Genomic DNA, 27,518 nt, shown 5'->3' on the forward strand with positions numbered 1-27,518 from the left:
CCCTCCCCCTCCGTCCACACTGCCCGTCCATCCTCCCCCGGGGGCTCAAAGGAGCCGCAGTACATCCGCACTCCCAGCCTTTGGTAGCCTGCCCCCGCCAGGGGCCAAGGTCAGACCCCGGACCGCCCCCATGGCCACGCCCCTTTCCGTCTGGGCGGGGCCTCCCGGGCGCGCGCGCGCGCGCGCGACTGCAGCGTGGGGAGCGTTCCCATTGGGCCGCGCCGCCCACGTGACCCGACGGCGCGGCCCGCGCTCCCGGGGCCGGGGTCGCGCTTGCGCGCGCCGGCCCACGTGCACGCGCGCCCCCTGCCTCCGCCCGTCGAGCCGGCGCCGGGACCGCCAGGTCAGTCTCCTCGGCGCCCGCTCGGCGTGGGCGCGCGGCGCGGGCGCGTGGGGCCGTGGGCGCGCAGGCGGAGCGCGGCCGCCTCTTGCGCTGGGCGCGTCCCGGGACCCCGCGGCCTGGCTTGGCCGCCGCTGCTGCTGCTGCTGCGGGAACGCGGGCCTGGGCGCGGCCACGTGCAGGGCGCTGGAGGCCGGGCTCGGGGCCCAGCCCGTCGTTCCCCCCTTCCCCGGGGGCGTGCAGCGGGACGACCCCGGCCGGAAGAGCTGAGCCGGCTCCCGTGTCTGGGGGGGCGCGTGACCCCGTCCGCAGGTCGTCCTCCCGAAGTTGCGGCTCGGGGTTCTGGTGCGGCCCCGGTCCCTACTCTGCTTCCTCATCGGCGTGGTCCCGGGGGACCTGGTCTTCTCAGAACCCCAGGGGTTTCCCTGTCCTGCGGTAGGACGGGGAGGGCAGCCGACGTCCCCAGCCCATGTTCCCGGAGGCTGAGCTCTGCGGCCCGGCCCAGACCCTTGCCGGGGCTGGTAGCCTGGCAGTGCCTCGCCGAGCCCTGGCCCCGCTGCGGAGCCGCGCCGGCAGCCTGGCGCCAGTGTCGCAGGGATTTCACAGGTGGCTCCGCGCGCGCGCCTGGGGCTCGGCTGGGCAGCTGCTGCTGGGACCGGCGGTGTGGCCAGCTGCGAGCCGGCAGAGCGCAGCCCCTGTGTGGTGTGGTGACCTCTCAGGCCGGCGCCTGGCCCGTTGGCTCTGGGAGAGCGGGCCTGAGGGTGGCAGGGGGTCCAGGCCAGCAGGTCACAGTGCCCGTGGCCACCCCAGCCTCTTCGCCAGGCCCTGCGCCTCGTCTCCTGGCCTGCGGGCTCTGTGGTCAGCTCCGCACCTGATAATGGGTTCGGACCAGAGCAGCCCGGGGGTGGGGACCAGATGGGGTCCGTGGAGGGGACCTGTGCTCTTCTTGCCCAGCGGCCTCTTCAGAGCTCCGTGCAGGTGACCTCATGTCCTCCCGTGAGGTTATTAACCCCATTTCTCAGATGAGGAGACTGAGGCCCAGTGCGGTGGAGTCAGGTCCATTTCCCCTGCAGATCTAACCAGGGCCTTGGTTTGCCCATCTGTGAAGTGGGTGCTGTTTGGCCCACCCTGCAGGCTGCTGTAAGGAGGCAACGGGAGAGGCTGAGTCTGGGCCTGAGGCCGGCATGGGTGTGTCTCCACGGGCCCCCCTCCCGGCCGCTCTTCAGGGAGAGAGGCTGCCCCTCAAGTGTCCCTAGGACGATCACTGCACCCCGTAATTACTCTGTGCACTTACTCTGTGCCAGGCCCCGTGCTGGGATCGGGTGGGTGTCGGGGGTGAGCCTCAGGACTCCACTGGCTGGAGGGGGACAGGGCAGGGCGTGTGCCCCTGTCCGAGTGCTCAGGGTGGTGGAGGAAGATGCCGGTGGTGAGCAGATGGGGCCTCCAGGCTGTCTCCTTGGCTTGCCGGCCCCTCCTTGCCCTTGCTGTCCTCCGGGACACCTTCCCTGACCTCCGGGATGGGGCTGGGGGCCCCAGCGAGTCTCCTCTGTCTCCTGCGTGCCAGCTTGACTTCCTGCCCACGTGGCTGGGAAGAGGTGCGCACCATCGGCCTTGGCCAAGCTGCTGTGAGCCCGCCCTGCTCCCCAGTGGGGTGCACTGGCAGCACACAGGCCTGTGCTAGGGGCCTTGGGGGCTCACATCCAGATGGGGACACTGTGCCTCACTGGCTGGTGGACCCGAGCAAGAGGTCAAGGAGAAAGGGCACGGGCATGTCCAGGCAGCGTTTGGCTGGAGGGGCAGAGCCGGGAGCGGCTGGGGCTGTGGTTCCAGCGATGGCTGATGGTTTCCCAGAAACCTTGAACCTCACTGTAGGCAGTCACCACACAGTGCACCGGGGCTTCTCCCCGCTGCCCGGCCCTAGCCTGTGCCCTCCGTCTGGGATGGCCTCCCCACCAGCTGCCTGGCATCCTGCCTCCACCCGGCCTCCCTTGCTGCTGTCACCTGCTCCCTGGAGTCCCCGCTATGCTGTACTGCCCCTCGGGGCTTTTCCCAGGGCCGGCAGGTACAACAGAGAAGGCGGAGCTAATCAGGAGGGCCTGGATTTAGTTTCTTCCCAGGAATCATTGCCTCGGCCCTCAGTTTCTGCATCTGTAGAATGGGAGCAAAGAGGTGTGGGGTCAGTCATGTGGGTGGACCGCACCCTGGCAGTCAGAAGGTGTGTGGGGAACACCACTTCCCTCCTTCCGACCTGGACCCTGGGTCTTCTTGTCAGGGGTAGGAGGGTTCTCATCACCTCACCCGTGGGGGGCAGGATCTCATTACCCGGGGGTGCCCCTCCACAGGGCCGGCACCTTTAGGGTCCCCGGGTGGTTTGGGATCCGGGTCAAAGCAGCCAGTCAGGCCTTCCTGTCTCCCTGGGCCAGCAAACTGGGGAGCCTACTGTGAGCCTGGCCCCGAGAGGCTGTGAGCCGGACTGCCCAAGCTGGAGGTCACCCGCGCAGGGTGACGCTCGCAGATGTGCTAGGAAGACATTGGATAGGGGTGAGGGCTGGCAGGTGGTGGGGAGGGGGACCCAGGAAGGGCCGGTGTCAGCTGTCAGACCTATGCCCGCCAGGCCCATCTCCCGCGGGAGGTCCCCAGGCCTCCAACACTGCCGACCCCTCTGTCCTGGGTCTTCTGGCCGCCGCCATTACGGTGCTCATCCTGGGTGCCTGGCCTGAGCGCGGTGGGGTCTTGCATGGAGGCAGGACCGTGGAACGTCACCACAAGCCAGCAGCGGGGAGGGCCTGCGTCCCATGCTCAGGAAGTGTCTGCTGGGGGAGGGGCTGGGCTGGGAAGTTGGCTTCAGGGCCCCACTCTCCTTCTGGGTGACCCTTGGGGTGGGCGTCAGTGCCATAATCTCCCAACACATGAGGGCTGGACCCGATCAGGGTCTGTCAGTGGGTCATCACCCCGGGTCCCTAGGTGCTCTTTGGGGGGCAGCACACGTGTCCCTCAGGACGTCTGGTGCCCCGAGCAGGCACTGTTGCTGGTGTGGGCAGACGGAAGGTAGGGAACTGGCCTCGCTCAGGTTCGGGGGAGCCGCGGAGTGTTCTAGAGCAGGGGTGGTGGGGTGGAGCGGAGCCTCGAGGGTCCGACTTCCCTGGGATATGGTCCCAGAAGTGGGAGCATCGGGAGGACGGCTCCCACCGTAGGGAGTCTGGGGTCTTGAGTGCTTAGCGGGGCACTGATGTGCTGGGATGGGGCTCTGAGCCCAGGATGTCAGGAGACGTGCTGCCGCAGGCCTCTGCAGTGTCCAGGCATGGCTACCGGAGCACACGTAGTCCAGGACAGGTCACGGGCTTCGGGCCAGTTCTGGTTCTCCTTAGGGCTCTCAGTTTCCGCAGACAGGGGGGCTCCGATCTGCCTTCTCCAGCTCCACCGTCCCCACAGCCCTTCCCGGGAGCGGCAGGAGCCCGTTCCCACGGCCTCTGTGGCCGCAGAGACCCCAAAGCCGGGGCTGGCCCAGCCGGTGGAGGCGGGCTGACAGGCAGGCGGCCCTGCCCTGTCCCCTTCCCATGGGGACTGGTGCTCCCAGCCGCTCTCCCGGCCCGGCGGCCCCTCTTGTGACTCAGGCTTCCCGGAAGAGGTGCGGGAGGGCGCCGAGGATTCCCCTCCGGCCACCCGCCCCGGGTTCCCCCGCTGCCTGCCTGTCCCATCCCTGCCCCGTGGCTACACGTGGTGGGCTTGACCTCTTCTGTGTCGCCCCGCCCCCAGAGGGCGCTCCTGATGGTGCCCCCCATCATCTGCTGGTGTGGGGACCCCAGCTCCCTCCTCACGCTCTGGCCCAGACCAGGGCCTGCCAAAGCAAACATCTCCCTGCTTTCATCTCCCTGCCGTGCTCAGCCGCGCCGCTCCTCTCGGGCTGCTCTCTGGCTGGCTGCCCAGTGGCCCGTCTGCTGGGAATGGCCGCGTGGAACTCAGGGGCTGTCTGGGGGTGCCTGGGGCGCTCCACGGTCGTCTCGCTGTCCTCTCCTCCCCTCCGCATGGTTTGGAGGAGCCCAGAGCCCTGGTCCCAGCTCTGCTGGTCTCTCTGGTGACCCGCGCCTGCCTCTGGGCTTCTTGAGCCTCAGTGTTCTTGTCTGGAGAATGGGGTGCTTGGAGCACACTGTGGACCTTGCAGCAGACTGGATGGGAGGTCAGGCCTTGGGGGGGAAGCTCCAGCCGCCCGAGCCTTGCTGCTGCTTCCTGCCCCGCGTCTGCTCTGTGCGACTGGGTCTCGCCCGGCTCTCCGCTCGCCCTCGCCAGGGGCCTGGGACCTGGGGAAGCGCGGCTGTTGGTGCCTTGGCTTCTTCAGCTGGCATGCTGGGCTCTCGGCGCCTGGGCGGGGTGGGCCGAGATAGCACCACCTGCCCTGGGGCTCACGTCTGGGGAGGGGTGACACTCGAACAGGTCCCTGACTGCATCATTGTGATTTAATCCAGATGTTGTGATGTTCCGTATAAAAACCCACACAGCCCAGGCAATCTCTGATGGCGGTGGGCTCCGAGCTCCTGGGCATCTCAGCTTGACTTCGTGGGAGCTGACCGCTCTGCATCTCACTTGAAACGGGCCGCTTTCCTGATGGTCCCCATGGACCCAGGTCTCTGGGTCTGGATGGACCCGAGCATGTTAGTCAGCGCCCACGCCCATCACCTCCATCTCGGCGGCTGTGATGTCGGCTGGAAGCTACTGGCCTGGCCTCACTTCCGCCTCCCTGTGCCCTGTGAGGGGCTGCCCAGGCCTGCACTGGCCCCTGGTGGGGAATGGGTGACGGCAGAGAGAGGTGGCCCTGACCCTGGGAGTGTGGGTGAGCAGGACAGCAGCGGCTTTCCTAGAGCGTGTGACCCTCCGAGTCTGAGGCTGTGGTAGATAGAAGGTAGGTAGGTAGAAGTCCAGGTGAGCTTCTGGGAGGAGGCAGCATCTGGCCCGGGGCATGAAGGATGCGGGCATCACAGTAGGAGGGAGGGGCTCGGGCCGGAGTTAGCCAAGTCGCTGGGGCAGCTGCGTCGTCAGCCACACTCTGGGGCCTCCTCACAGCCAGCCGCTTCCCCAGGTGGGGGCTGCGTGTGTGGGTTGGAGGACCCTGCTCAGGGCAGCAGTGTGGGAGGTGTGCTGGGAGGGAAGGTGGCCTTGGCGGGGCTTGTGTGGTCCTTGCAGAGTGGCGTGGAGCCAGGACTGTCGGTCCCTCATTTACAGACGCGGAGCTCCTTGTGTGTGTGGGGTGTGGGGAGCGGACCCCATTCCGGCACAGCCACCAGCTTGCGCTCCCCTCTCTGGCTTTTCCTTAGCTCTGAGGCGTGGCTGGGATGGCCTGCCGCCCCCCACTCCGCGGTGGGGTGAGAGCCTGACAGGGGCAGAGAGGAGGTCCTGCCTCAGGCCTTTGGTGGAACTCACCCACCCGTGCCTCAGTTTCCCCCTCTGTAAACGGGGGTAGGAACCCCTTTCGTGGGGATGTTGGGAAACGTAAGACGGGCAGTGGGTCCGGGCAGCCCGAGGCGCACAGTGCGTGCCCTGCTGATGGGTGACACAGCCTCCCCCGCCCCCGCACCGCTCTTCCTAGACCTCGGCGGCTGGGGTGTTCCCACGGCCGGGCAGCCGCAGGAAGCCAGCTGGAGGCCTTGCTTCCCTCCCCCCAGCCTCCCTGGCAGGAAGTCACCGGAAGGGCCGTCCCGAGGGGCCCCCAGGCCTGTGAGGACAGCCAGTGGCCGGGGGTCCCCGGTGGAGTGTAGGGGGCAGGGATGGACTGGTCCCCGGTGGAGTGTAGGGGGCAGGGATGGACTGGGGCGGAGCTGGGGGCTCCCAGGCCCCCTGCGGCACGTGGGCTGGAGTGCGGGTGGAGCTGTCTATCAAGTGTGTCCGTCTGTCCGTCCAGCCTGTTTGCTACCCTTCCCCCTCCACGGGCCTCAGATGAGGCCCAGCATGGCTGTGGCCCACGAAGTCCCAGCCTCAGTCCTGGGGCGGGCTCTGAGCTGGTTGGGGAGGGGTGGGGTGGAGGGAGCCGCAGGAGGGGCCCCTAACCCAGGAGACAGGGGTGCGGGGTGCAGGTGGAGGCTGTGGCCTCTGGGAGCGTGGCTAAGGGGGTGGCTGTTGGGAGGGGAAGCAGAGGGTGGGCAGGGTCTGGGGGCTGGATGGTGACTGTAGTGGTGGGGGCGGCCCAAGACCCTGTTCTCCTCACCCTCCCCTTCGAGACCCTTGGGTCAGCCGGCAGGTCTGGACATGCCTCCAGCAGGATCAGGGTCTGGGCTTCCGCCCCTTGGGACGTGCCCACTGCCTGGCCTGAGTGTGGCTGGCTGGGCCTGGGGACAGTTCCCACGGCCACTGCCAGCTGGGCCTGCCCAGCCTGAGGAAGGACGCTGACCCCAGCGGGCCCTTGGCCGCCTTGTGCCCGCCCGGCCTCCCGCCTTCAGGAGGAGCCTGGTGGGCTGGGGGTCCGGTGGCCCTGCCTGGCCTGCCATGGGGAGCAAGGGGCACCCCCGCCTGGTTTCTTCCTGTCTCCCCTGCGCTCTCACTGCGTTCCCCCCCGCCCCCGCCCCCCGCCCTCTGCCTCGGCAGGCTCTGTCCTGGGGTCTTGCAGGCAGGGTGAGCGTCTCCCCGACCCTTCCCTTCCCGTGAGGAAGTGAGCGTGAGAACCGGGGCTCTGGGCGGGCTCTGGGCTCCAGGAGCACCACGGCGGGGAGGCGTGGCCGTCAGCCGGTCCTGGGCGAGGCGGGATGTTCCAGCGGCGCCCGTGGGCTGAGGACAGGCGGTCGTGGGCCTGTCCCAGGAGGGTCACCGGCTGTTCCCGAGTGCCTCCTGCACACCAGGCCCACTAGTCTGTGACCTAGCCCCACAGCTGCCCTCCGGTGTGGGCAGCCGGTTTGTAGAGCCCGGGCTGCCCCCGGGTCTGAGCGTTGCTGGCCTCACCCCCTCCCGTGTGCCGAGGTACTAAAAAGTGTATAAAAGATGGTTTGCGGCGTGTGTGCCCAGGCCTGAGGGAGGCTGTGGAGGTGGGGGCCGGGGTCCTGGGGCCTGCTGAGAGGCCCTTACAGTGGGAGAAGCTTGGACGGCTACTGGGAGGAGGGGGCGCTGGGCCAGGAGTCCAGAACCTGGGGAGGCTGGCCTGGGGACGGGGCTGGCCTCAGCTCTCCATGCTGTTCCTTCCTGGGTACAGCACACTCTGTTGACGGTGCAGGGCAAGGTGGGGCTCTCCACTTACCTCCCCTTCTGCAGGGGCTCCGCGTGGCCCCTGCATCAAGGGTAGAAGATTCTAGATGTGTGGGGCGATCTGCTTGGGCAGGGCTCCTTGATGGCTGAGAGCCTCTCGGTTGCTGGTGCTATGATTTGTGGGCGCCTGGCCCCAGGGTCCCTGCCAGGTTGCTGTGGCCAACTTTGTGGTCTTGCCTGCCATGAGCTTTTTTCTCTACGAGCTCCCTTGGCCCCAGAGCACAACCGTGGACGGCGTCCACCCGGAGCCCAGTGTCTGTGAGCCGGTGACGGACGGGGCCTTCGAGGAGGTGGGGTTGGGACGGGCAGGTGGAGCCAGGAGGGAGTCCCAGAGGGGAGGCCAAGGCCCGGCGACAGGACAGGATGCTCTGGGGACAGAGAGCGCCTGGCCCAGGGCACGGCAAGGGCAAAGGACTGGAGGCGAGACCGTACATGGCACGTCGTCGGGACAACAGGAGGGCGGGTGAGGCCAGAGCAGAGCGAGGAGGGGTGTGGGGGGACAGCAGCCGGTGGTGGGGCCCACGGGGGCGAGGGGACTTGGGCGTTTCCTTCGAAGTGGCGTGGGTGTCATCAGGGGCTTCAACCCTGAAGGACCGTGTCAGCGGGGTGACACCAGGTAGGGAGTGCGGGTCAGGGTACCCAGGACGCCAGGGTGGCGGCTGTCTCTGGGCAGACGCTCCCCAAACTCTCGGTGACCTCAGGGGTCCCAGGCACTGCTGTCTCACTTGTCACTCCATGTGGCCTCTCCTGCCCCTGTTGGGGGTTCTGGGGAGTTTCTGTTTCCTCCTCTTGTGCTTGATTCTGTGACACCCCTCGATCTGGGGTTGCAAAGACCTGCCCCTCCCCGCCGCTGCCCTGCAGTGATTCTGAGAATGGGGGCCCGCCAGGGTCTGCCTTCCCCGGGGGGCATTTCCTGCGCTTCCCCGGCAGCCTGGGTCACCACCTTTCTGCTCCCGCCCTCCTGGCCTTCCCTCGGGCCGTGCCCTCCGCCTGACCCCCAGCCCATTTGCCCTTCTCAGGGGGAGCTCTCAAGACTCGAGGGGGCCAGCGTGTCCTTCGCTGTCCTGCGGGGTGTGGTCCAGCTGCTGGTGTGGGCAGGCCCACCCGCACAGGCTGTGTGTGGCTGGCCGACACGGGGGCCGTCGCACGGGGCCGGGTGGTGTCGCCCCGTAGAGTGTCGCTCGTCTCTTCTCTCCCCTCCTGTCCTGGTGCTGCTGCCGGCTGGGGTTCGCCTCTGAACCAGCCTTGCCTCCAGAACGAACGAACCTGCGGGCTGTGCTCACTCGACGCGCGGTGGCTGTGTCTGTAGCTTTTGAAGATGCTGTGACGAATCCCGGGGACCCCGCAGGGCCCCCTTTTACCTGGCTGGCTGCTGGGCCTTCTGTCCCTCCCCGGCCTGCTCAGCGCCCTCCACAGCCCACTGCGCCCCTGCTGGACCCAGGAGGGGACTGCCCAGGTGCTCCCCACCACCCCTCGCCCCTGTGCTGCCACGCCCACCCTCCTGACTGGACCCCCCCAGGCCCTGCCACCCCCCATACCCTGTCTGCCCCTCCCTGGGTTTTTTCTCACACTTGGGTGCACGAGGGACCCCACTCGTTCTGCTGGGGAGAGGGTAAGCCCCCTGCCTCTGCGGTACCCCTGGGTCCTGGAAGCACGGGTGATTGTGGGTGTCCAGCCTTGCTGTCTGGACAGCGTACAGTCCCTGTGGGGGTCGGGGGGACAGACCCGCAAGTGACCCAGCTGTTCGTGAGCTGAGCATGGTCTCCACGTAGGGGAGCCAATAAAGGGGTGCAGCCCTGACCCCGGGACAACACGCTTGACCCTCGGAAGCGTGATGTGGAGATCGGGGAGCCACACCCCCAAGGCCACGTGGTGTGTGATTTTATGGACGTGGCAGGTCCGTGGAGATGTGCTCCCAAGTGGACAAGTGACTGCCAGCAGCTGGGCGGGCGGCGGGGGTGGGAGTGTCCGTGGGGACGGGGCAGGTCCACAAGAGGTGTGGGGCTGCTTGTTGGGGTGATGGAAATGTTTTGGGCGTAGGTAGTGGTGATGATCACACAACACCACGGAGATGCTAGAAAACGCCCGAGTGTCTGGTTTAAAATAGTTAAAATGGCCAATGTCACAGTCCATGAATTTTATCTCAGGAAAGCCATGGAGCCTGCTCCCCGCGCCGCAGAGTCTGGCCTGCGCAGGTTCTCAGTTAAAGTCTGCAAAATAGGATTAGCCCGGCTCTGCCCCGGGGTGGCCGGCAGGGCTTAGAGAAGAGCGGGCAGCGGTGCTAGGACTGGCGGGCACTCAGTGAGCTCAGGAGCACGGCGTGGAGCCGGCCTTCCCCCCGGGGCAGTGCCCGGTGTTGGTGAGTCTGGTGGCGCGTGGGGCCTGCTTCGGACATGTCTCTCTTCTTGTGCAGTCTCCTGCCCTCCCTGCTTTGTGTCCCCTCCACTCCCGATCGTCCTGTCTGGGTGGGGAGGTGGGCACTGCTGTGGGGCTCCTACTGCTGGGAGTCTGCAGAGCACAGTTGGGTGCGGGCTCGGGGCCGTGCAGCCCCACACGGGCTCTGCACCCCTGGTCGTGCCCTGTCTGGAGCTCCTGGAGGAGCGGCTGAAGGGCCAGTCGCGGGAAGCGGACGGGACGCGGGCTCGGTCACTTTAAAGCAGGGGCTGGCTACAGCCCGGAGCTAATCCCTCCACCTGACCAAGGTGGGGGCCCCGGGCAGAGGACCAGGGGCTGGGGGTTCAGGGTGGCCTGGCCTGGGCTCCGCCTCCGTCTCTGTGTGGCGGTCCCCGCCCTGACCACCGGCCGGGCTCAGAGATGGGAGCCGCACCGAGGAGCTGGAGGCAGGGAGACCTGGCCGGGAGCCTCTCCCACCCTCGCAGCTGGGACTGGGGCATGGGGCTGACCCAACCCCGTGTGTTGCTGAGGTTCTGGGAGGGGCCGTCTTTGCTGGTGCCTGGCGTCCAAAACCTTCTGGAAACGTGCTGCCGGCTGCCCTGCCCCCGCCCCCCCCGTCCCAGGCCATCGCATCTATTGAGGAATAAAGGCTCTGGGACATTTTGCAGGAAAAAAAGCCCCTTCGGTGTCCCAAGGAAACCCCTGGGGGAATCCCCATTCTGAATGCAGATCCTCCCACGGGGCTTAGAGTCCCCTCAGAGTCCCCCTGGGTGTCTGGCACAGAAGAATCATTCCAGGGGCTCAGGCAAGGCTGCTGGGAAGGGAAGTGTTCCTGCAGATCCCAGGAGAGCGGCCACCAGCAGCTCCATGAAGGAACAGCGTCCAGCGAGCCCATCTTACCGATGAACAGACTGAGGCACAGAGACCCTCTGGGAGCTGTCAGGACCTGAGCAAGGGTGTGGGGCAGAGCCACACTGGGGTCGGGGTGATGGGAGGGAGCCCCTCCTGCTGGGCCCCTAGAGACCCCGCAGGGCCTGGGTTCGGGGAGGCCCCGCCTCAGAGTCTCCTGCGCTCCGTGGGCCTCAGGCTCCCACGGGTGGGACGGCCACGGGCACCCACGAGGTTGCGACGTTGCAGGGTGGACACAGCGCTGTGCATGGTGGGTGTCACGCTGGCTTCCCTGGGGGCCTGGGTCGTCGAGCCGTCCTGGGCTGCGTGTGCTCAGGGTTCGAGCTGCTGAAGAGCAGGAAGCGCCACTGTGGTTTCAGAGACGGGACATGGTTCTCCATCCACCCAGGGATCCAGCCTGGGGCTCGGCACCCGGCGACCGCTGGAGATGCCGGCGGGGCTGACACGGAGCTGAGACGGCGGCAGCGCCGGGAAGAGAAAAGTAGCGGCGCAGGGCTCCCCACTGCCCTGGGGGTCTGCGGGCCCCTCTAGCGTGTGTCCTGGATGCAGCCACCTACCCCTCTTGCGCAGGTTCTCTGGGGGTGCCGGGGGGCTGTGTCTCGCTGCCAGGCTGGCCCAGAAATAGCCATGACCTTCCGCACCCAGCTTGGCAGCGCCCAGGGCTGTGAGGCCTACGTGCGCCCGGCAGAGTCCTCCCGGGGCGGTGGGGCCGGTTATTTTGGATGTGGCCTCCCGAGGCCAGGTCAGAACTCTTTCCCGTGGCTCCTGAAGGCCCCTCTGACGCGCGTCCACCAGGGTCTTGGCCAGCAGCCCTGGCCACCTCCGTGATCTTGCGACCCCTTCCCGCCCGCCTGACCCCTGGCGGCCTGTGTGCTGGGTGGGGGGGGTGCGGGGGCCTTGGTGACGGATGGAGGCGATGGGTGACGGGGCTTCCGGGAGCCCTGAGATCTGTTGGAGGGCCGGGCCTCGGTTTTTGGATCAGGGCTTGTTTTAAGGAGAAAACACAGCGGTAGTGCCCACCTGGGCTGGCTCAGCTGCGCATAGCTGTGGCCTCGGGCTAGTCAAGTCACTGACTGCATGGCCATAGCCTCAGTTTCCTAATCTGTGAAAAGGGCTGATGGCTTCCTTCAGCACTGCGTGGGGGATGAATGTGGGGGGGGGTCTGCGTGTGCAGGGGTCCTGGAGCCTTCCCCTGTTCTGCACTCCTGGGCACGCCCCTCGGGTGTGTGGGGGTGGTGAGCCGAGCCGCGCCGGTGCGTGGACCCACGTTCCAGCTGGGCCGCAGCCTCCTTTGCTGGCCGGGCTTCGGGTGCGGCGGTGAGCAGAAACGGCTAGCACGCCTGGATGCCGCAGGGGCCAGTTCCCCGGGGGCCGCCGGCTTCTGGGGCAGCTGCTGGCCATGTCCTGCCATGGGTCCAGGGTGGCTGCACGGGTACAGGGGACTGGCTGCTGCATCTGTGGGCAGAGCCCCCTCCCCTGAGGGTGCGGGGGGTCCTATCCTGCCTCCTGGTTGGGACTGGGGCACAGCAGGTGCAGCGGGGGAGGGGCTGACCGCCTGTCTGGTGCCAGCTGTCTTCTGGCACCCTAGATCTCCCCCAGGACCTCCTTCTCATCCCCCTCGGGGATGCTGACCTTGCATGGTCCAGGGCCAGAGGACGAGCCAGAGCCGCTCCTCCTGGGGGAGGGGACTCAGGCGGGCGCAGCAAATGCCCCCCAGTACTGGGGGTGTCCTTAATGGAGCCTCCCCTCACAGGGGTGCCCCACCCCTGCCCCCCAGGCCACGGGACAACTCCGTGGGCACCGGGGGCATGTTGGGGGGCAGCTCTTGTTTTCCCCCCTTGAGAGGGTCTGTTATATCCAAGTTGTGCAGACGACCGAAAGGCCCAGGGAGGAGAAAAGGTGTGCGTGGGGGCACAGGCAGCCACACGGAGGACTTTCTCAGCTGTCGGGGTATCCCAGGGCGCACCCCGTGGGGCCTCCAGCTGGTTCCGGGGGGCAGAGACTTCCTCCTCTGGGAGGCCCCATGGACCATCCAGGAGGCCCATGCCACCACCCCGGTTCTGAGGACCCCAGGTGCCTTTTGCCCGTTGAGGGTCCGTGTGTGTGTGTGTGTGTGTGTGTGTGTGTGTGGCGGGGGGCATGGGAGTGGTTGGGCTCCACCTGGTTGGTCGACTGGGGAGGCCCGGGGCTCTCAGGACGGCAAGGACCGGGGGCCTCCTCTGGGCCTCCTGGGGCCTCTGCCTTCCTGGCAGGGGCTTGAGCTGGGGACTTGGTGGGTACAAGGACCTCTCAGGGGCCGTTGGCGCCAAGCGAATCCGTGAAGCTCCCGGCTCCTCTGGGACGCCGTGCCCATTCCGGAGGCTCGGGGGCATGGTGCCAGGAGTCGGCACCAGCCCAGAGGGGCCCAGGGGGAAAGCACTGGGGACCGTGGGTGCAGGCTAGGGCAGGCTTTCGAAGCTCTTCGTCCTGTTAGAATCGGAGCCTAGGAATTCCCAACCCAACACCGTATACTCCAGAGTAACGGGCTGTAGGCTGGAAACTGCTGCCAGATAACCAGACCTCCGGGACTGAGGCTCTGCAAGGCGGGGAGGCTGAGGGCAGGAGACGACCCCTGGGGACAGGGGGGTGCAGCAGGGCCTGCAGAACCCTGCTTCTAGCCTCCCGGGGCTCACCTGACTGTGTGTGCCAGTGCACGTGGTGGGGCCCCGTGGGGAGGGGGGATGCTTGGGAACCTGCCTTTCACCAACGGGGCAATATCGGACACGCAGATGAGTCCAGCTGTGTCCTTGCTAAGACAGGCGGGCTGGGGCCCGGGGAGGGGCAGTGATAGGCCCAGGGACCACAGTGGGAGGGCTCTGACCCTCTGGTTACTAAGGCAGGACACCGGGTCTCCCCATCCGTGCGAGGTCCCTGGCCGTGTGAGACTTCTGTAGTCTGACTTGGGAGTCTGGGCAGAGTCCTTCCAGGCCTAGTGGGAGATGGGGTATGGACTGGAGAACACAGACGATGTGGCGGGCCACCGGGCGGCATGGTGGCATAGGGGAACGGGGTCCCCACCCTCTTGGCACGGGCGTCTGGTCTGGACACCCACTGTGTGTGCCTTGACAGAGCTGCCCCTGGGCTGCCACACGGCTTCTCAGTCACACTAGGTCCTGCTGAACCTCTGGCTTGGCCGGTCGTCCTGTGCCGTCCTGTCTCCTCAGCGGGCCTGGGGGTCCACTCGTGGACGCTGACCCTCTGAAGTCTCTACCCTCCCTTGGGGAGATCTGAAGGGGGCTGGACGTGGCCCTGCCCTCCAGGGGTGGTCCAAGGTGCACATGGCCTCTGGGACTGGTCCAGAGAGGGGCGGGGCAGTGGAGGGAGGGCTGCAGGGGTGAGGAGAGGAGGGAGGGCTGTGGGGGTGAGGAGAGGAGGGAGGGCTGCGGGGGTGAGGAGAGGAGGGAGGGCTGCGGGGGTGGGGAGAGGTTCATGCGGTGGGGCTGGGAGAGGTGGGAGGGAAGAGGGCCGCCAGATGGAGGCCCAGGCAGGGACAGGGACAGGGACAAAGGCCTGGGGGCAGGTGTGTGAGTCACAGCACCTGGCCGAGGCTGCCGCAGACCCAGCGGGCCAGCTGGGTGGCTAAGGGAGGGCTCTGGGGCCTGGCCAAGGCATGGGTCAAGGCCTGGGCCCTGGGCCACTGGGAAGGGGCTCTGTCTGGGGCGGGGTGGCCGGTGGGCAGCTGGCAGGTGCCTGGTGGGAACCAGAGAGGGGAGCGGTCTGTGGGCCGACGTCGGGACGGGCTGGTGGGGTAATGGGGCCGCCCTTCCGGGGCCAGCTGTGGAGGCTGTTCCCGCAGCTGCAGCTCGGGAGGAATTGCACCTGCTGCTCACCTGGCGGGGGGCAGGCCGGGGCAGGGACGTCGGTGACCTCTCCGGGCAGGGCTGGCCTGGGCTACCACCCCCACCCCCATCCAGGGTCTGGGGAGAGGGCTTCATCCTTCCTGGTGCCATCCCCACTAGGGTAGCATCCTGGGGGGAGGAGGGACAAGTGACCCTGGGCCTCAGGGACAGGAGCACCCCTCCCCCACTGGTGGGGTTCCCTCTTCTTCCCTTCCTTGGTGTTTTTGTGGGGCCTTGAGGCCCCGGCCGGGGTGTGGTGGGCTCACTGGCCTGTTAGCCGGCGTCCCTGGCTTCCTTGTGGGGGAAACGGACAACAGGAAGACCTGAGGGCTGGGCCCGCGGGGGCCCTGGGGAAGCGTGGGCAGCTCTCCGGAGCCCGAGAGCAGTCTGGGGAGGGCCCTGGGGGGCTGCTGAGGTTGGGGGCAGCCTAGAGAGGGCTAGGTTGTTTCTGTGTGGGTGGGTTGGGGAGGTAGGGGTGCACTGAGTGCCCCCTCAGCAAGGGAAGGGTCCTGGAACCCCCTTCCCAACCTGCAGCAGGCAGTGGAGAGACAGGCCAGAGAACTGGGGAGCCCCAGGCTGTCCCCCTGACCCTCCACCCTGCCGGCTGCCAGGCTGGGCTGCCAGGCTGGGCTTCGGGGCCTTGGAGAGATCTCCAGGCTGGCTCTGCGCCCACTCCTCCAGCCCCCTCCCTCCCCCCCTCCCCCTGCTCTGGCTGCCTTTGGATTCAGGGCCCTGGGGACTGCCTCCTGCAGCCCAGAGTCAGGCCCCGTGGGGGAGGGGGCTCTCCTGCCCACTGCTTCCTGGGACCAGGGTGCTCGCCTCAACCTCAGATCCCTGTCCCAGCCCCACTCCCCTGCTTCCAGGCAGCCCTGGGAGGGGGGAGTGCAGTGGGAGCCAAAAGCTGGCCGCGATCCTTCGGGGCTGCCCCAGCGTGCCCCCGCCTCCCTCCCGGCACAGTTTACCGGCGATCAGGGGCCTTTCTTTGACGCGGGAGGGCGGGCAGCCCGGGCGGGGATAAAGCTGGGCGGGGGCGCGGCGCCCCAGGACTCCGGGACCGGGAAGGCGGGTGAGTGACCGCGGGCTCCCAGCAGCTCCTCGGTCCGGTGGGGAAGGTGGGGCTGGCGGAGGCCTGGGTGTGGCCATCCCTGGGGCAGACCTCAGAGCGGGGCGGCAGGGGTTCCCAGGCCTTTCTGCTCACACTCAGGTCAGCTGGAGCCTCAGTAGCTTCCTCTGTCGAAGTAGGGGCGGGTGGCCCAGGGATGGACGCTTCTCCTTCCAGAGCCCGAGCTGTCCCGTATTGCTGTGCGCCCGGCCCGTGGCTCAGAGGAGGGTCCCTGGAACTGCTGGTCGGCTGCACTGTGGAGGGGCAACAATTTGTGGGGGGATGTCCCGGCCTGCCTCTTCTGCCCCCTCAGGGGAGCGGGGGAGGGATATGCAGGGCCCCACTGTGAACACAGTGCTCACATAGTTGATGATTTATTGCTGGCAGGGGAGTGAGAGGGGGTCCCGTGGGTCGTCACAGCATGGCCATAACAGCTGGTGTGGATGGGGCCCGTCCGAGGTCACCTGGTCATCAGGGGTCCTTGGCGGTGCTGGGGGGCTCACCCTCTGGCCAGGCAGCTGCTGGGTCCTGGGCTCGGCCTGGCCACTTGCTGAGATGCTGACTGTGACCACAGGCTGTGTCGCTCGGGGTGGGGCTGGGGGGCACCTGCAGACCCACTTCCTCCTTTGGTTTTTACAGCAGCCTGGAGCGGGGCGGGGGCGGGGGCGGCGGTGGTGCTAAACCCCCTGATACAACAGGGATCTGTGGAACTTCAGGGCTGCGGAGACCCCTCCCCAGCTAGTAAACGGAGGCACTTAGGGTCTGTTGGATCCCCAGAGTCTTTAGCCTGAAAGCGGGTTTTCTGCAGGTGGTAACTGTCGATGCCCTTATTAGACCGGCACTGGCCACTGCCTTGGGTTTGAGTGACCCCCCCTTGAGGCGTTTGGAAGTATCTGTGGCTTTCTAGGTTGGGTCACAATTGTGTGCAAAGCAGGAGCTGCTGGGCTCTGAGTTGAGGGCCTGGTGCCCCTCCTGGGGCACGCAGTGGGGGGCGGGGGGGGTGGTATTTGCAGCCGGGCCTCTGGGCATGACTTTGGCTGCTACGAAGGCCTCGTGTTTACGAAACCCGCCCTGGGCCCGGGCTCGCACAGGTGGAGTTCCCGTGATTCATCGGGTGGAAGGGAAGGAGGAGCCCCGGGCTCAGCAGTGGGACGCCAGGCTTCTGGCAGCTCTGCTCCGCGTCTGTCCGGCCCCTGTGGAAAATGGGGTTCTGGTCTTTGGCTTCAGGTGGGGGTGTGTGCAGAGCTGGGGGTGATGGGGACATGGGGTGGGAAGTGGTTTCCAGAGTGGCAGCAGGAACAGGTGCTGGCGAGTCTGATGCCTTTCCCAGGTGGGGACCCTTGCCGTGTCCGTAGGGTGGGGCCCGCATCTCGGCCCAAAGGCCGCGGTGCCCGAGAGCCACTCCCAGTCTTGTTTCTGTCTGTGCAGTCCATTGCCTGACCCCCACCCCAGATGGTGGGTTCCCTGAGGGTCGGGTCGTGAGGGTTCACTCACCCTTGGCCCCAGTGCTCTCAGCATGGGGCCCGGAGCAGAGAGGATGCTGGGTAGGTACACATAGGAATGAAAACTCAATGGGCAAAATCCCAGCAGTGAGGGCATCCAGGAGGACTTCCTGGTGGGGGGGATGAGGAGAGTCTGGGGGCCTCGTCTGGACACAGACGAGAGGGTGACTGGAGGCATGGATCCTACAGGCCCCCCCTCTGCCTCCTCCCACTTTTTTTTTTAAAGATTTTATTTATTTATTTGACAGACAGAGATCACAAGTAGGCAGAGAGGCAGGCGGAGAGAGAGGAGGAAGCAGGCTCCCCGCTGAGCAGAGAGCCCGAAGCGGCTCGATCCCAGGACCCTGAGACCAGGACCTGAGCCGAAGGCAGAGGCTTTAACCCACTGATCCACCCAGGTGCCCCATGCCTCCTCCCACTCGTAAGCTGAGGGTCGGAGGGCTGGGACCAGTGGGTCAGGCTGGAAAGTCAGAGCTTGGCTTGGGGCCATGGGGAGCCACAGGCGGTGTATGAGCCGCAGCAGCGTGGGGCCATCATTGTATGTCCAGGTCTCGACGAAGGGGACTGGGGTGCTCACCAGGTGGGTGGGTGGAGGATGTGGGCTCCTGGTCCCGGGTTGGGTCTGGGGCTGGCGGTGGCACGTGCCCTCATGGAAGTGCCCACTGAGCTGCCCGCTGTGTCTCTCGATGCCCACCCTGGTGGGGAGAGCGGGCTGGCTGGTTAGAGGAGAGGAAGGGACACCCCCCGGGATCTCCATCCCCTGATGGGGGAGCAGGGTGTGTGGGTGTCCTTCAAGGGCAGCCCTGGGTCCCCCAGTTTGTGTCTCAGGTGGGGTCCTGAGCTCTCTGGGGGTCTTGGGGTACAGGACCCGAGATCGGGGAGGGAAGGGCGGTCCACGCTCTGGGGTGGGATCCCTGGTCTGTGCGCTTCTCAGGACAGAATCTGTGTTCCTGACATCGTCCCCGGAGGGCAGCCACTGTCCTTCTCCCTTGCAGATGAGGGACAGTAAGGGCCTGCGGTCGCTGGTCCATGACCCCTCGCCTCGCAGTCTGAAGTGGAGGCTGAGGAAACGGGCTGCCTGGGGTCCCCGGGCGGGCGGGTGGTGGAAGGAAGTGCATGGTCAAGGCAGGGTGCAGGAGGGCCCAGGGGGCGGCGGCTGCTGTGTGGGGGTCGGGGGGAGGCAGTGCTCCCGCTGGCAGGAGAGCTAGCAGGGTGAAGCCGGAGCCCTGGTTCACCAGCCTCAAGGGTGGCCCAGCTGTGACCCAGGCAGCCTGGGAACAGATGGCGCCAGGAAATGCCCTTGTATGTGGCAGCTTAGGAAACTGAGGCACAGGGTGCCGTGAGGGGCGGGGTGACCCCTGGCTCAGGAGCGCTGCCTGCGTGTGGGGCACCCGTGGGGGCTGTCTGGGAGGTGGCTTCCCAGGGCAGGGGGCGGAGGGGTGGCTGGCAGCCCCATCTGGGGGGCTTGCTCCGGAGCGTGCTTTCCCCGCGTCTCTGGGCTCAGCCCCGTGCCGGGCGCGGGAGGGCTCGGTACTCGTAAATGGGCTGCACACGCCTGGTTCTTCCTGCTTGGTGGGAGTCCTGAGGTCTGGAGCGGGAGTGGGCACACAGGTGGCCGAAGGCTCCCAGAGCCAGTGCAGGGCTCGGGTGGTGGTGCTGCCCTGGTCGGTGGTGCTGGGCGGGAGGTGGGGCTTCCGACAGAGGGGGCTGTCCGGGAGGTGCAGTCCACATGCTGTGGCCCATGTGTCACCATGGGTGTCACCGGCAGCCTGGCCATCAGGAGGGGCTTGCTGGGGCTGGGGGCAGGGTAGGTGCCCTAGCAGGGCACTGTCCCACAGCCACACAGGGGTTCTAGCCCTTATCTCGTACTGTCCCTTTGTCTTCTGGACACCCCAGCAAGGCAAGCCTCGTCGTGTCTGGTCACAGGCCTGGCTGCACCCCGACCCCTGAGCCTGAGTCCCGGCCCTGACCGTCCCAGCTTGGTGCTGCCCTGTGTGCAGCTGGCACCCGTGCCTGCTGTCCCTCCTGTGCTCACTCCTCCTGCCCTGTGTGTCCCTGCCACAGGTGCCCCTGAGGGGAGGGCCCGGGCCCTGCCAGGTGAGGCAGGGTGAGGCGGACAGCAGCTCGGAGAGGCGCCCTTTACTTCTGGTGCTTGCTGGGCGAGTGCTGTCCGGGCTGGGGGGTGCTCAGGCTAGGCCTGGCTGGCTCCCGATGGCCATTGGGTCCAGGAGACCCCTGCGGCCCGCCCAGCCGTGCTGTATCTGCCACTAACGACAGCTGGTGGGGAGTCCCGTGGCCTTACCCGCACTCTCAAGGTGCCCGCCCACGTGCCCGTTGGTCTCCGGTGGAGCTGGGGCCTGTCCCGGTAGCGCTGGTGGCTGACAGCCCTCGAGGGTGACCTTGGGGGGGGTGCGCTCGGTTTGGGGAGTCAGCACCACGCCCCCCCGGGGCACCCTTAAAGCCACAGGTGTGGCGAGGCGGCCTGAGTGGGCCCAAGGGGCAGCCGCCATGGTTCAGGGAGCCTGCTCTCCGGAGCAGGCCTCCACTCCGAGATCCTGGCGGGCGGAAGAGGTGCCCGCCCCAGTGCAAACCGAGGCCCGCTCCCCCCAGCTCTGCTTGCAGGTCGTAGCCGGGTGCCCCGTGGCTGGCTGGGAGTTGGCACCAGCTCGGAAGGTAGCTTTCCTCCCTGGTGGCGTCTCCATCGGCAGCGGAGGCCACGTGCCCCAGAGAGGGCAAGCCCTGGCCCCAGGTCGCCCGGGGAGTCAGGGCAGCCAGTCAAGCCCTGATGAGATTCCAGGCATCTGCAGCGCGCTGGGCTCCCCGCTGGCCGGCTGCTTCAGGAAAGCCTCCCCCGATCACCTGACCCTCCAGCGGGGCTGCCCTCGGGGCTACCCGCTGCGCTGGCTTAATCTGCTTGGAAGTCTTCCTCCCGCTGGTGCCCATCCCAGCTGCGGGCACTCAGCGGGCCCTGGAGGGGGGCCCCGATTACTCAGGGAGCTGCCTGAAGGCAGAGAGGTGCTGCCAAGGAGTAGTGAGCTCCCTGTCCCTGGAGGTGTGCGAGCTGGGGGACTGGGTGGCGGAGGTGACCTTCGAGTTCCCTCTGGACCTCAGGGGCTGAGATCCCGTGATGGGTTCTGGACGTTTCCCAGATCTGGACCTCTGCCCAGAACGTTGGGTCATTTGTTCCTTCCATAAACAAGTGGGGAGCCCTTCTGGTGCCAGGCCCCGTGCGGAGGCAGCGTGGACTCGACAGCCTCCGTGTCCCTCCTTTGGGACGTGCCTTCCCTGGGGCTGGGACACTGCTCTAAAGGGCATGTGGCTGGAGGGAGAGGGGACAGGACAGGGATGGAGGGAAGGGAGGCGCCGTGCTTGGCCGTGGCGGGGCTGACCCTTAGTGCTGCTGGGTGTGGGGCGGGAGGGCTCTGGGAGGGTTTCCTAGGGGATCAGGGCGGGCTGGGCCGCCTCACGACTGCTCCCCCAACTGTGTGTGGACTTGGGCTCGCTCTGGGAGGATTCCAGGAACGGCTCCTGCTCTGATAAAAATAGACTTCTCCGAAGGGCTTGGGGTCTTGCCAGCTGCAGCAGGTGCCCCCCAGGCGTGGCCAGAGCGGGTGCCCCGGGCAAGGGGGGGGGACACTGTTGCCGGGGCTCAGGTCTATAGCCTGAGCAGCACGGTGTGCCCTATGTTTTGGATGCAGTGTCAAAGAGCTCGATGGGCAACTTTTACTGTGTACGAATGAGGATTCAGACTGGGGCGGGGGAAGCGGCTTGCCCAGAGGCCCTTTATCCCAGAGGCCCAGAGTCGGCAAGAGCAGAGGTCTTTGCGGCTCAGTAAAACTCAGCCCCAACCGTGGTTCTTCTGCTTCCTGGCTGGGCGACTTGGGCGAGTCACGTGGCCTCTCTGATCTGTTGTGTTTTATCTGTACAATGTGGCCAAGGTGTCTCGTTCACGGCAGGCAGCGTCGGAGGGGACAGCTCCTCTGAAAGCAGTCGGGATGGGAGGTTGGTGGCGGTGGGGGCGCCGAGTGCCCAGAGATGGCCTTCAGGAAGGTGCTGCTGGAAGTGGGGAGCTAAGAGCCCTGAAATGGGAGTCCTGGCTTGACGCCCACGTTGGTGCCAGATGGAGGCGTGAGGATAGGAGCCCTTGCCTTGGGTTCCTTGAGCTGAAGGGCAGACCATGTGGCCTGGTGAGGGTGGGCCTGTGTGTGGGGCTCCTGCGGGGCTCCTTCCTGCCTGCCTGTCCAGCAGGGGCCACGCCATGGCTGATGCTTTCTGGGTGCGTGTGTGGGGATGAGCCTGGAGGGGGCTGTGCTCTGGCCTGGGCCCCTGCCAGCACACCCCTGCTCCCCACAGCCCTATGGCTCTGACTGCCGACTGCAGCGGCCAGGCTGGCTGGCTGGGCTCGGAGCCGCCTTCCAGCAAGGCAAGGCCTCCCGGGACCCTGTGTGCTGGGGCTTGTGTGCCCTGCTCCCCTGTCTTCCTAGGGCCCCCGGGCTGGCCAGAGCAGGCACAGTGTTGACTGTGATGCCAGGCTTGACTCTTGACGCCCATCTTCTGGGGGGCACTGCCTTCCTTACATGGCGCTCCCAGGAGGCAAAGCCGGGACCCTGCTGCTGGGGTCGGCTAGACCCTGGGGATGGCTCTACCTGGGAGCATTGCAGAGGGTCTCTTGGTGAAGGTGAGCGGGGTGTGGAGACAGCTCCCTGGGTGACCCCGTGTGGGCTCTTAGTCCCAGGGCCTCAGTCTCCCCATGTGCACACAGCGAGGGGTGGGCAGGAGGATGGCGGGCTCCCCGGCGGTGGTGAGGGTTCAGTGAGGTGTGGTGTTGGGCACACAGAAACACACAGGAAGGTGCTCAGGAGTCCTCCGGCCTGAGGCTGGAGAGCTGGGCAGGAGTCGAGCAGGCCAGGTGAGGGGTGCCTGGCCCTCAGCCGGTGGGCTTCGGCATCCCCAACCCACCTCTCTCTGGCAGCCTCTACTCCTCTGCCATGGAGACTTTGTCCTGCAGGCCTTTGCCTGTGCGGAGGTCCCCCAGCACCCAGCCCTGGGTAGGCCCCCTCTGCTATGGGATCTCCTCCTGGCAGGGGTCATCGGGAGCCCCAGAGGGTGCTGGGGAGGGTGTGCCTAGGGCCGATGGTTTCCTGCGCTGATGCGCAGAGGCAGGAGGCAGGCGCCTGGGAGGCAGGGTCCCGCCCCGCGGTGGTCAGCCGCCTCCCCTCTGCTGTTGCATTTCCCCTTCCTCCTGCCGCTTCCTCTCTCCTGCTCAGCCCTCCGCAGCCCCTTTGTTTGGCTGCGCACGCTGACCCAGCTGCGGTTATATTTAGGCGGCAGGTGTGGGAGCCACAAGAAGTCGGGTGGCCTGCCGGGCACCGGTCATCCTGCCCACGTGATGCCCGGGCACTATATATAGTTCCCGGCCACCGGGCTGCCGAGCATCCCAGGGGGGCCGGTGCGCCCCACACTCTGGGTCTCGCCCCCGTGCCCGGCCCACCGGGCGGATGGAGGCGGCGGCAGACTGCCTGTGTGCGCGCACGTGAGCGAGCAGGGGTGAGCTGGGGCGGGCGTGCCGGGAGGACCTCAGCCTCAGCCGGGGGAGGGGGCTGCACCCCTGGAACAGCCCCCACGCAGCTGGGGGCTCACACAGCACAGGACGTGGTGGCCCCACCCAAGGCCCCACAGGAGCTGCCGGGTCCCAGTCCTGCTCACTGCGCTCCCATGCTCTGCTTCACCTCTCCCGGGACCTCACGGAGCCGCACTGCTCCAGCGTCTCCCAGATCACCGAGGGACCTGCGTCGGGAGGGGCTGGCCCTCTCTGAAGCCCTGTGGGGTCCAGCAGGCCATGACCCGGCATGCGGGCAGCAGCCTCTGAATCTGGATTCCCCCTCTCATGACTGAGGGCGGGGTGTTCTTGCCTCCCAGACTTGAGCTTCAGGAAGCGTCTGTCTGGTCAGGGCCCGGAGAGGGTCCTGTTGCCTTTCCCCAGCCTGTTCACTCATCTGCAGACAGGGAGGAAAACCCTAACGGGGTTTCCAAAGGATGGCTGCTCTGGACCCAGCAGAGGGTTCCGTGCTGGGCTGGGGTCCCAGGCGCTGGGCTGGGGGACCCCTGGCAGGCAGGTTGGAGGGGCCGCATCGTGTACAAGTGGGGCTCTTGCCTCATGGTAGTGGGCCTGGGGGATGGTTGCTGGCCAACAGGGGTCAGCCCTGCTCAGGGTTCCTGGCGCCTCACGGAGGGGGTGTGGTGGGGAGGAAGGGCCCCTCTCGGGGGGTGGCCGTAGGGCGTGGTGGAGCCACGTGGGAGGACTTGGGTCAGTAGGGGTGAGGCATCGCTGTTGGCTCCCATCTGGGTGTGGGAGGCCCAGTCTCGGCACAGACAAGTGGGGTGTGTGGCAAGACCCCGATCCAGCCTGGGGTGGGTCCAGCCTTGGTCCAGACCCTGACCCCATTCTAGCCTGGATCCTGCTCCCTGTCCCCCAGCCAGTCTAACCCCTCACCCCTGCCGATAGGGGCAGCTGCAGGCTCCAGGGGACAGTCCTGTGGCCCTTCCCTGCCCAGTGGCCTTCAGCCCCGAGGACCTGTTCAGGGATACTGGGTAGCAGAGCGAGGCCCTCTGCTGTTGCCCATGGGGTCTCCCCGAAGTGCCCGGCATCTGTGGGCAGTGAGGGGACAGGTCAGCCCTGCATGGAGAGGTCTGCAGTCCTGGGGTTTCCTTGGGCCTTTGCTCCTCTTGCTTTCTGGTAAACACAGCCATGCACACACACACTCGGGAGCGTTCTGCGGCCCCAGGAGGGACTGGTGTTTGTGTGGTGCTCGGAGCGCCTGTGGCTGTCGCTTTCCTCGCCCGCACTCTGAGCTGTAGCTTGCTCTGGGGTGGCTCGGGTTTAGGGTCTGGCTGAACCAGGACGGGCTCCTCTGCCTTTTCCCTCCCGGGACACTCCCCATTGAGCCCTCCCAGGACCGTGGCACTGGGCAGAGGGTGAAGTGTGGCCCCTGCCCGGAGCCCAGGAACCCTGGGGCAGCGGGTCCCTTCTTACCTGGGGTCTCTGGCCTTGGGGGCTTCCAGCACCGGGGCTGAGACTCCACGGCTCTCCTGGCCTGGTGGGCAGCTGGAGAAGGGGCTGCTGGGGCGGGGACAAAGGTAAGAGGTGGTGGGTTGGGGGACAGAGGGGCCGGCCGGGTGAGCAGGTAAGAGAGCCGTAGGTGGGGCCGGGGCCACATTCGGTGGCTGGAGGGGTCTGTCGACCATTGGGTCACAGCTAGAGGAACCACAGGGCCATCTTGTATGACTTCTTGTTGTGCAAATGGGGAAACTGAGGCCAATGATTGCCCAAGGTCTCCCAGCCCATCTGTGAGGGTGGGGGTGGGGCCGGGTGGTCCCGCTGGGGTCCCTGAGAACTTTGGGGCCCAGAGATGGACATGGACATGCCTGTGGACATGCTTGATGGCTGACTCAGTGGTCCGGCAGCGTCCCTCCCTGAGGCCATCACGGTGTGACCCGTTCCTGGCCACCTGCACTGTCACGTCTTGGCATGCTCCGTTGGCTGGCTGGACCTTTGGCCGCCATGGCTGCCTCTGCTGCCCCGAGCTCCCCGAGGGCAGAAGCCCGCTTGTTTACTCCCGCGTCGGGCCAGCCCTGTGGGTGAGCGGTGGAGACAGCAGGGGTGGGGGCCAGCGGGAGCCAGGGACCCCCACGGGGCACGGGGGACAAGTTCAGGTGGTTCACAGCTGTGAGAGGGGCTGCGCCACGCCCCAGCTCTGTGGCAGCCCTTCCTGAGCCCCTCCGGGAGGACTGGACGCCCCGGAACGATCTGGGCTCTGAAATTCCACAGGGGCCCGGAATTCCGCACAGCGCTGTGACTTTATGGGCTGGGGGTGGGTGTCTGCTGGTCGCAGGCGGCAGAGGGGGGAGCAAGGCTCAGCGCAGGGACCTTGCAATCTGCTCCTTGGGGTGCAGCATGTTCCTGGGGTGTGCGTCCCTGGACTCCCTCCCTCTGTCCCTTTTCACTCCACTCTGGTGGCTGTCCGGGCTTTGAGTTTGCCCCGGCGGGAGCGCTCCTTCCTGTACTCCCAGGTGGGGAAACTGAGGCCTGACGAGGGTCCCTTCCCCAACACCGTCCCGCAGCAGGGCCCTAGGTTAGCGACAGCAGGATGGGCAGGCTCCCACTCCTCCCCAGAGGCGGGGGCTCCAGGTGACCCCTTGTCTGTTCCTTTTCTTTCCGGTCCTTCCGCAGACGTGGCCCGCTGCTGACCAGCCTGGGATTTATGGAGAGGGCCTCGGGGGGCCGCTCTGAATACTGCCGGGCCCAACATCCCCGCCACGCCTGCTGCTGAGGAGGCCCCCGTGCCTCTCGCTCTCACCATTGCCCTCGCCTGCCCATGGCCCCTACTGTCCGGCCCCGGGCCGGCTCTGCCGCCTGAGCCCCCGGGCCCTCTCCAGGACTTGCAGTACCCCGATGGGGTAACGTGACTGAGGCCCTGAGCGTCAGAGCCACCCGCCGCCACGGCTGCCGCCCACCACCCCTACCCCCACCCCGAGGCTGCCCTGTGGGTTCAGTTCAAGTTCAGGTTCCATCTGGTCCTTGAGGGTCCGGGGCCCGCCTTCAAGTGCAGGGGGCCGCTTGCCCGTCCACCGATGCGGACGGCGCCGGGCAGAGACCCGGCGGCAGACTCCCTCTGGGCTTTGTGAGGGCTTCTTGGCCGGGGTTTGGGTGTCCCCCTTTTCCTGTGGCCCCTCATCGGTGTCCAGCTCCCCGCGTTGGGGGCGTGGGCCGCCACCCTGCCCTGGGGGCTGTCTTCCCTTCTGCTTGTGAAGAGCCGGACTCGGGGCCCAGGCCCTCCACCCCCCGGGCATCGCACGGTGTCTGTGCAGACGGGACGACGAAGTGCTCTCTGTGTGTCGGGCAAGCACCGGGATCTCCGTCTCCTTGGGGCGCGGGGGCTCGTGGGGGCCTCGCCTCCCCGGGCCTCGCCGCGACCGCGGAGCAGCATGGCGCGGATGAACCGGCCGGCCCCCGTGGAGGTGAGCTACAAGAGCATGCGCTTCCTGATCACGCACAACCCCACCGACGCCACCCTCAGCACCTTCATCCAGGTGAGTGGGGCCCGCGGGTGCTTGGCTTGCTGCCCAGGAGTCGGTGGGGGTGGGGCTCGGAGCTGTCCGGCCGAGCGCTGCGCTTCGTGGCAGAACTGTCACCCTGGCCCTTGGGCCCCGGAGCTGGGAGACTGGGGTGTTCCTGAGAAGCTCCGTGGGAGCGGGGAGGAGGAGGGAGGGTCGCCCTGTGAGACTTGGCCGCTGAAGTCGCAGGGGCAGGCAGGTGAAGTTCCGTGCCACGGCCAGCCCGGGCGGCGGGAAGCCTGCTGGCTCTCAGGGGCCTTGAGTTAGGACAGGCTGGGCTGGGGGCCTCAGGGAGAGGTCTAGGAGAAGGGCCTGGGCAGGAGTCTGAGCTGGCCACTGTGGGGGTGACCACACGTTGTTTGCAGAGCCTGCAGCTCTCCCCATGCCCTCCTGTAACAGCCCGGCCTCTGCGGAGCGCCTTCCTATTTGCAGAGCCTGCTGCCGCATTTAAGTGCTCTGGTGGTCTCGGACCCTCAGCACTCCCCTCTGCAGCGCGAGGGCAGCCCCCATGCGTGCTTGTCATTAAGCAGGGAGCTGGGACAAGAGGACCTGGAACACTGTATAGAGGGAGGCAGGGGACACCCTGCCATCAGGGGTCTGGGCCCTGGACACTGTGCCAAGAGCCTTGCAGAAGAGGGCTGTCTCTCTTCGCCACGCAGGCCCTCAAGGTAATGGCAGGACCTGGGGAAAGACGCAGCTCAGCCGTCAGCCTGTGACTGGGCTCAGGGTCCGTGTGTGACCAGGGTCAAGGGGAGTCTGTGTCGAGGGTCAGAGCCCAGCCCTGGGCTAGGGGGCTCCCCGCTGGTGAGTAGGGCCCGGCTGCCTCTGAGCACGTGCCTGCCTGCCCTTTGAGACGCCGCAGACCCTCGTGTGGGGGCTGGGCTGGGCCCTCGCGGGACCCGTGCACAAGACCCCGGGCTGGGCCCTCGCGGGACCGTGCGCAAGACCCTGGCCAGGAGGGCAGCCCGGGCCACGGTGTCCTGCCCCTGCTTTGTCTGGGAGATGCTGGCACCATGGGGGTCCTGAGCACCCAAGAGCAGGGTGGGAATGTGCTG

General features: G+C 67.0%; 1 protein-coding gene across 4 annotated transcripts in view; it reads left to right on the forward strand.

The window, feature by feature from the left end:
- Nucleotides 1–255: 255 nt before the first annotated feature.
- PTP4A3 (protein tyrosine phosphatase 4A3) overlaps nt 256–27,518 on the forward strand; it is a 31,042-nt gene continuing 3,779 nt past the window's right edge. Inside the window, exons 1-2 of one of the 4 annotated variants that reach the window (XM_045078199.1) lie at nt 256–343; nt 25,580–26,439. In XM_045078199.1, coding sequence (XP_044934134.1) covers nt 26,335–26,439 — 105 coding nt within the window. In that variant the 5' untranslated portion in view covers nt 256–343; nt 25,580–26,334. Of the gene's footprint in view, nt 344–15,555; nt 15,812–16,992; nt 17,075–22,616; nt 22,897–25,579; nt 26,440–27,518 lie in introns of those variants that run through there. The other 3 variants (XM_004743631.3, XM_004743632.3, XM_004743630.3) reach the window with 3 other exon arrangements.

Source organism: Mustela putorius, unplaced genomic scaffold (genome assembly GCF_011764305.1).
Source record: "Mustela putorius furo isolate JIRA1106 unplaced genomic scaffold, ASM1176430v1.1 tig00000228_pilon_pilon_pilon, whole genome shotgun sequence".
Classification (NCBI taxonomy): domain Eukaryota; kingdom Metazoa; phylum Chordata; class Mammalia; order Carnivora; family Mustelidae; genus Mustela; species Mustela putorius.